The sequence below is a fragment of the Nymphalis io genome, chromosome 28, assembly GCF_905147045.1.
Source record: "Nymphalis io chromosome 28, ilAglIoxx1.1, whole genome shotgun sequence".
Classification (NCBI taxonomy): Eukaryota; Metazoa; Arthropoda; class Insecta; order Lepidoptera; family Nymphalidae; genus Nymphalis; species Nymphalis io.
In genome coordinates this window covers 1816663-1825885 of record NC_065915.1, presented here as the reverse complement: position 1 = coordinate 1825885, position 9223 = coordinate 1816663, and the positions used below count along the sequence as shown (strand labels likewise).

Below are 9223 nucleotides of genomic sequence, written 5' to 3'. Positions count from 1 at the left end.
CAGCCAAATAATAAATTATTTCTCTAAACTAGTAAAAAAATAAGTGCTTCAACACAAATTGTTTTTTTTTTTTAATAATTCACGTAAGTACTAACATACACGTAATTTTTTTTATTATAGCATTAGATACGAAGTTCACTTCAACCGGTGTCACGTGCCGGCGACCGTTACAAACATCTGCCTGCCAGCTGTGAGCTGGGAATACCAACCTTTTGGAATTTATATTTTATTGTTTTCTTATACTATAGTTTCCGCACGCGGCGAAAGCGCGAGCGAGAAGGATATATACGTAATCTATATTCTTTTCTGAAACCTTGTATGCAAAATTTCATGACAACCAGTTGAGTAGTTCAACCTGAATGTGTAACAAACAAACAAACTCACTTTCGAATTTATTTTTTATATTTTTTCTTTATAATTAAGAATATAAGTAAGTACTTATTAATGAATAATAATAATAATTATGAGTTCTGGGTGACTATTTTCTTTCCTATAATATTTAATCTATATTTTATTTAAAAAAAAAACTTCAATTTTTTTACCGCGTAAAAACATTTGTCAACCAACCAGTCATGTAATTTTTTTTTTAATCTTAAATAAGGCAGATCCTTATAGATTAGTACTGCTCTTAAATAAATGAATTTCGATTTCGATTTTGAGTAATTGAGAGAAATGTTGTCAACATCTGTACTTGAATGTATTGCAAGAGAAACCGCATTTTTACATTAAACTAGTTTATTACGGGCAGTTTTGACGGTGTACAAGCTATAATGTGGTATGTGGTAGGACTTTATGCAAGCTCTTCTGGGTTGGTGCCACCTACTCATCAGATATTTTATCCGTAACAGTCTGTGAATGTCCCACTGCTTAGCTAAGGCCACCTCTCCCTTTTTTTGAGGAGAAGGTTTAGAGCTTATTCCACCACGCTGCACCAATGCGGGTGAAACACACATGTGGCAGAATTTCAGTGAAATTAGACACATGCAGGTTTCCTCACGGTGTTTTCCTTTACCGTAAAGCACGAGATGAATATTAATCACAAATTAAGTACATGAAAATTCAGTGGTGCTTTGTCCGATTTGAACCGACGATAATCGGTTAAGATTCACGCGTTCTTATCACTGGGCCATCTCGGCTTATATACTTAGAATTGTTGTGTTCCGGTTTGTGTAACTACAGGCACAAAGGGCATAACATCTTAGTTCTCAAGATTGGTGGCGCGTTGCCGATGTAAGGAATGGTAAATATTTCTATGGGCGTCGGTGACCACTTACCATCAGGTGGCCCACATATCTGTCAGCCTACCTGTGTAAAAAAATACATACATTTAAACAGAATTATCAGCATTAATGCCTTAAATATATATATAAAATAAACAATGTACAAATCGTGACCACGTGGAATGGTGGCAAGAATGCTAGCAGCGTTTCCCCTTTGAATCGCAATTCCGATCCACTGGACTTGATGAACCAACCATCCTGTCACCCCTAGAGAAGCAATAAGGGTTGCAATATTTTTAATGACATTTTTCGCAGTATTACTTCAAGGTCCAAGGGTTTATATTATATTTGTATTAAGTGCTGTCCGTGTCCGAGGGGAGGAATTTGAGCAGGTGCTAGCTGCATCTTGATCGGTTGAGTAACAAATAAAAGCGTAACAGACAAATAAACTCACGTTCTCATTTATAATATCAGTTAGTAGTACAGAGTCACTGTAGTACAGAGACTTATAATATTAATTACATACATGTAAGGAAAGTAATTATGTATTATACTGTAAAGAAGAGCAGATGTGGTTTAGTGTATTTGGAACACCTGAACTGAACTGATGATTGTGGGTTCAAACCCTAACAAGCTTTGTTAAGAATGTTAGTCTTTTTTTCCCCTTTTCTGGCCTGTATCTACGCTATTTGATGACATATATGATATGAGATTCTTTGGTTTCAAATTTTGAATCGTTTAATGATGATGAGTGAAAACTATGTTATTCTACAGTAGATATCTAGAAAAAAATTATAATTAAATAAATAAATATATATAGCCGTGGAGTACCGGCTTAGAATAGTACTCCCCCAAGGGAGTAGGCAGGCTACTGTATAAAATGACTGCACATGGCAACGTACAATGGACGCTCGATGAGGCTGGACCATCACCTCGCCGAATTAGAAGTAGAGTTAAGTCATATAAACTGGCATATACTGGGGTTATCTGAAGTCCGAAGACAGGGGGAAGACACGATAACTCTAGAGTCCGGTAACTTACTCTACTTCCGCGAAGGTGATAACCTCTCCCAGGGTGGTGTCGGTTTTCTAGTCAAAAAGGATCTCATTAGCAGCATTGTGGAAATCAGTAGTGTGTCGAACCGGGTAGCGTACCTTGTCCTAAAACTTTCCGACAGGTACTTCCTGAAGGTCGTACAGGTATATGCGCCAACTTCGACATACTATGATGATGTGGTCGAAGCGATGTACGAGGACATCGCAAAGGCCCTCAACGACACCTCGAAGGCCCACTACAATGTTGTTATGGGAGACTTTAATGCTAAAGTGGGAGTACAAGATAGCGGTGAATCGAAAGTCGGACCTTACGGCTTGGGCTGCAGAAATCACAGGGGGCAAATGCTGGTAAACTTTCTCGAAGCGCAGGGGCTCTTTTTGATGAATTCTTTCTTTCAAAAGAAGCCTCAGAGGAGGTGGACCGGGCGAAGCCCCTATAACGTGACAAGGAACGAGATAGACTTTATCATTTCGAATAAAAGGCACATATTTAGAGATGTTTCAGTGATCAACAGGTTTAATACCGGAAGTGATCACCGCTTGGTTCGAGGCACTCTAAATATCGACTTAAAAGCCGAAAGATCGAGAATGATGAGGTCTACTCTCTGACCTACCATGCTCCAAGCTGCTTAAGGCTCCGAAAAGTTCCAAATGGTACTTCAAAATCAATTCACCGCGTTGGAAACCGTAAGCAGCATTGATGAGAAAACCGACACGCTGGTCAAAATACTGCAAAACACATCCCACAAGTGTTTTCCGCCACAGAGAAGAGACAACGCACCAAAACTCTCTGCTGAGACACTCGAGCTCATGAGAAAACGACGAGAACTACCATCGTTTTTGTCAGATAAGGCCTTAAACCGAACAATAAAAACGCTGACGCGACGCGATCTCCGACGCTCCAATACCCGTGCCATCAAGGCTGCGATTGAGCAAAATCGGGGAACGAAAGTGTTCGCTCGCAAGTTTGGGAGGCCACGTCTGACAAAACTTAAAACTGAAAATGGTGGGGTCGTTACCTCTAGGCCTGAGATTGTCGGAGAAGTAGAGAGGTTTTATGGGCAGATGTTCTCTTCAAGATCGGATAAACCCGTGGGAATCAGTATTGATGACCAGCGCGCCCCTCTTATGCGCCATTACTCCGAGGAGCTCCCGGTCGTTGACCAAGGCGAGATTATGGCGGCTCCAGAACAGCTTAAAAACAACAAAGCTCCGGGAGATGACGGAATCACAACAGAGTTGCTTAAGGCAGGCGGGACTCCGGTCCTGAAAGAGCTAGCAAGCCTCTTTAATTCCGTCATCCAACATGGCAAGACCCCGGAAACGTGGAGCGGGAGTGAGGTGGTACTGTTTTTCAAGAAAGGTGATAAAACCCTCTTGAAAAACTACAGACCAATCTCCCTCCTGAGTCACGTGTATAAGCTGTTCTCAAGAGTCGTCACGAACCGTCTCGCCAGACGACTTGACGAGTTCCAGCCCCCAGAGCAAGCCGGCTTTCGATCAGGCTACAGCACCGTGGACCACATCCTTACTGTTCGGCAGATTGTGCAGAAGACCGAAGAGTACAATCAGCCGCTGTGTATAGCATTTGTGGACTACGAGAAAGCCTTCGACTCCATCGAAACCTGGGCAGTGCTAGACTCATTGCAGAGATGTCATATCGATTGGAGATATATCGAGGTACTGAGATGTCTGTACAACGCCGCTACAATGACTGTCCACATCCAGGACTGTAAGACGAAGGCGATCCAACTGCGCAGAGGGGTGAGACAGGGGGATGTAATATCCCCGAAACTGTTCACCAACGCGTTGGAAGACGTTTTCAAGACGCTGGATTGGACTAGGTATGGAGTCAATGTAAACGGCGAGTACATCTCACACCTTCGATTAGCCGACGATATCGTCATCATAGCAGAGTCGCTGGAACAACTCACCGAAATGCTGCGTAGCCTAGGCGAGTCTTCCCGGTGTGTCGGTCTCGGTATAAACTTGGACAAGACCAAGGTCATGTTCAATAGGCATGTCGTGCCGGGATCGATATACGTCAAGGGGAAACCTCTCGAAGTTGTTAGTGAATATACCTACCTAGGACAGATAATACAAGTCGGTAGGAACAACTTCGAGAAGGAAGCCGATCGAAGAATTCGCTTGGGATGGGCAGCATTTGGCAACCTTCGTCAAGTCCTCAAGTCGTCTATACCGCAATGTTTGAAGACGAAAGTCTGCAACCAATGCGTCTTACCTGCCATGACATACGGTGCCGAAACGTGGACACTAACTGCGGGATTAGTCCACAAATTCAAAGTCGCTCAGCGTGCTATGGAGCGAGCTATGCTCGGAGTATCTTTAAAGGATAAGATCAGAAATGAGATTTTCCGGAAAAGAACCGGAGTCACCGACATAGCTTGCAAAATTAGCAGGCTGAAGTGGCAGTAGGCTGGTCACGTATGTCGTAGGACCAATGGCCGTTGGAGCAGACGAGTCCTAGAGTGGAGACCGCGAATCGGCAAGCGCAGCATAGGGCGCCCTCCAGCCAGGTGGACCGACGACCTTAAGAAGGTGGCGGGCACCAACTGGATGCAGAAGGCGGAGGACAGGGAGCTTTGGCGCACCTTGGGAGAGGCCTATGTTCAGCAGTGGACAACGATTGGCTGTTGATTGATTGATTGAAATAAATATATTTGAACACAACATTTAAATAATATGAAAATATAATTATTATTATAATTTTAATTTATTTCTTACAATGAATGTTAGTCTATTAACGAGTTACGAGAATGACAGCTACAAAGGAGTATGTAATGTCACGGAGCTCACGACATTAAGATTAAAAAAAAAAACTTAAATTGACACTTCTCAATCGCTGTTCGCAGTCAATGCATACAATTTTTCACAATTTTTATTACTCCATATTTATTTTCTATATTGTTCGCTATTCACGATTCAAATGTAATATTATTTAAATACAAATAAGTTTGTTACGTCAAAAGAGTTTTACTTTTACGAACAAATTCACGCAATCATCATCAAGATACATCAAGCTACATCCATACATTGCGCCATAGTCAAATACATCAAGCTACATCCATACATTGCGCCATAGTCAAATACATCAAGCTACATCCATACATTGCGCCATAGTCATATACATCAAGCTACATTTATCATGTGATACATCGATGTGATCACTCGCTATTAGCTAGACCATTTGCCAGTGTAACTAAAAGACGTAACATATAAAATAATACTTTGTTATTATTGTTCCATTTTTGATTAATATTCAATTTTTTTTTAACTTGCGACCCCGATAATTTATAGACGAAATATATCAGCACAAGTTTCCGAAAATAATAAAATACACATATACACAACAAAATTCATAAGTAACTTAATAATTTGCAACTCGTTCAACATCCACGCAGTTGTCAACCCACCGAAGTCTATATAAGACGCGCGTAAGCTGCCGACAACTCATTCATTGCAAAGTCACGTTTAAAACCACTTGATTTAATTTATTTGTGTCTCGTATCGTATCATTCAGTTGCCACACACCAAAACCTATATAAGACGCGTAAAAGTCGTTTCACCTCAGTCATTGTCGAATCACGCTAATAAAAACTCGAAGCGATTTACAATGTCATCTAAAAAGAAAAGCAAATCCAGATCATCAAGGGCTGGTCTCCATTTTCCAGTCGGAAGGATTCACAAGATTTTGAAGAAAGGGAATTACGCGCCGAGGATTGGTGGAGGAGCTCCAGTTTATTTGGCAGCCGCTCTGGAATATCTTTCAGCGGAAATACTGGAATTAGCGGCGGAAGTAGCTAAAGAGAACAACAAATCACGTGTCATACCGCGCCATATTCTTTTCGCGATTAAAAACGATGAGGAGTTGAACAGAATGCTGGCCGGTGTTACCATATCGCAGGGCGGTGTGGTGCCAGCTATCCACTCTCAGTTACTTCCAAAGAAGACTGTAAAAAGTTCTCAGGCCTAATAAATTATATGATATATTTATTTATGTATTTAATATGATGTAGGTCGAACAAATGATCCGAACGACAAAGTCCTTTTAAGGGCTGCAATTCTATGTTTCAAACACGGACTTTAAACTGTTATAAAACTCATATGTTATTTACTTTACTTCACTTTACTTTATATATTATATTTATTTTATAAAATTAAATAAATCTTATCAAAATCAAATAATTTAGCTATGTGTGAATTAAATAAATTAATCTGTATTTCGAATATCAGTCTATCCGATGGGATTGAACATTTAAAGTTTATAAGTATTTTGGACGGGCAAATGGGCCACCTGATGGTAGATCAGAGAATATAATTAAAGATATACATAATTGTATACAAATATAATGTATAATGCGTTTGAATACGAATTCAACCGAGAAAACCCTTTTTTTAATTAATATATATAATTATTGTAATTTTAAATATATCTTATATAAAAATAAATGTAGGTAGGTATTTGAAAATAAATATCAGCATAGTTGATTTACTCGTGGTTTTTAGCTTATACCGTACTTTTAAAATATCCTATTTAATTTGTTATTGTTAGAACTATTAACAATAATAACCGCAGATCATAAAAGTATTTATTTAACGATTCCATCTGTGGGAGAATAACAGGCTGTTTAATTGGGTTCTCACTGAATGCTAATAATGAATAATAATAATAATATCCTGGGACATTTTTCACACACGGCCATCTGATCCCAAATTAAGCTTGTACAGAGCTCGTGCTATGGAAACCAGACAACTGATATACTACATATACTACTTTTCTTTTGTAAATACATACTTATATAGATAATTACACCCAAACTCAGGACAAACAGACATGTTCATGCACACAAATGTCTGTCCTGGGTGGGAATCGAAACCACAACCTTCGGCGTGAAAGGCAAGTATCTACCAACCACGCCAACCGGCTCGTCAAATAACTGTAGGACTCAGATTATGAAATAGTTTGATCAGAGCCACATTTTGTTTTATTGCTAATATCCCGGGGGGAGGGGGTAAAAATAATTTAATATGTTTCTCATAATAATAACTAAAAGTAATAGCACATTGGCTTGAATATCTCAATCACATATTGCAACAAACCCGAGCAAGCCCAATTACTTTTCTTGGTAGGCCGTCCGTCCGCCTGTTGTAAAATATTACCAAATTATTTATTTCTTGTCAAAACTTAGTGTTATTTAATAATATATATGTATATATCAACTAATTTTAGAAAATTTATTAGTATAAAATTTTACTTATAAAGTAATTCTAGTAATAAAATGAATGAATGAACGAATAATGTGTCAATTGATAGTTATTTCACAAAGCCACACTATCAAAAAAATGGATAGTAATTTGTTAATTTATTGCTGTAATCGACATATATATGTTTAGTAATTAACACAAAATATTGACTTAAATAGAAAGACTAAGACTAAGTATTTAAAAAGAGATTATGTAATTTTTATGTGTCTTGTCTTGAAACAAACATATGCAGTCCCGAAAAGGACTTTGTCATGTTACTCTGCGTCAAATCTTCAGTAAGTCTTTATTAACATATTATAATGAATAAACATATTTAATTAAATATTTCTGTAATATAGTTACTACGCTCTCTCACCGCGAATTCTTCTCGCCAATTGAATATCTTTAGGCATTATCGTAACTCTCTTAGCGTGAATTGCGCACAAACTCGTATCTTCGAACAACCCAACTAAATACGCTTCACTCGCTTCTTGAAGCGCCATTACAGCTGAACTCTGAAATCTCAAATCCTCTTTGAAATCCTGAGCAATTTCTCTGACTAATCGTTGGAACGGCAGCTTTCTTATAAGAAGCTCTGTACTTTTCTGATATCTTCTTATTTCTCTTAAAGCGACGGTCCCTGGACGATATCTGTGAGGTTTTTTGACGCCTCCAGTCGCTGGAGCGCTTTTTCTAGCGGCTTTTGTCGCTAGTTGTTTTCTGGGGGCTTTACCGCCTGTCGATTTTCTCGCGGTTTGCTTCGTGCGCGCCATTTTGGTGGTTATCCTTAGTCCTTGTACTTGTCTTCGTAGTAATGAACTATGAACGTATCGATGCCTTATTTATAGTTTTTTTCTCATCCCCACCACATTAATACTGTTTTTTTTAAATGAATACCCTCCTTTTTATTCGAACTTTTTAATGTCACTGCTTCTGCTTTTGTTTTAATACAATTAAAATATAATAAAAAAAAACGATGTCGCAGTATTAGATAATTTTTTAGAATACATACAATATTTATCATATTCTTTTCTATTATAGGTGTTGCTACTTTCTAAAAATGAGTAATTCTTGTTAATATAAGATATATATAAACGGCTACAACTATTTGGCTAAAATTTTGTATTTAAATAAGGTCTTGATAGTCTAGTTTATCTGTGTCTTACGAAAAAAAAAACGCAAATTATGCAAAAATTTACAACTAATACATTTGGTAATTTCTAGTAGGCAATTTAATCATATATTTTTTTTAATTACGAGAACAAACCTAGATATGTTTAAAAATGTTTTTGATTCGTCAAATTGTACTAATATCATTTGTTAGATTTCTTTTAAATAACATCGTAAGTATTATAGCCTAAGCCTAAATTAAATTATTATAACAAGGTATAAAATTATTACAATGAATATTTATATTATGAATAACTTTTATAAGTTCAAAAAAACATATACATTTTATCGATAGATTTGATTTAATAAATTCCGGGCATATAACTTATACCTAGATGTTAAATTGGAATAAAAAAAACCATACATTAACCATTACATTTACTACCGTTGTGCCTGTTGGATTGAAGAGTGAGACAGTAATTACACTGTCTCTCTCACTCTTCAACCCAAGACTCCAACAGATGTTTGCTGTTCGGCGGTAGAATAATGCTAAAGAATATTTTATCTGTATTC

General features: G+C 37.9%; 2 protein-coding genes across 2 annotated transcripts; one reads left to right on the top strand and one right to left on the bottom strand.

Moving 5' to 3' along the window:
- The first annotated feature begins 5772 nt into the window (after window positions 1–5772).
- On the top strand, window positions 5773–6378 carry LOC126779151 (histone H2A, sperm-like). Its single transcript, XM_050503024.1, has one exon. It carries the CDS (start codon window positions 5910–5912, stop codon window positions 6267–6269), a length of 360 nt encoding a protein of 119 aa, XP_050358981.1. The 5' UTR covers window positions 5773–5909; the 3' UTR covers window positions 6270–6378.
- Window positions 6379–7871: 1493 nt separating this feature from the next.
- Window positions 7872–8339, bottom strand: LOC126779150 (histone H3-like). The gene has a single exon (XM_050503023.1). It carries the CDS (start codon window positions 8311–8313, stop codon window positions 7903–7905), a length of 411 nt encoding a protein of 136 aa, XP_050358980.1. The 5' UTR covers window positions 8314–8339; the 3' UTR covers window positions 7872–7902.
- Between the last annotated feature and the right edge of the window lie 884 nt (window positions 8340–9223).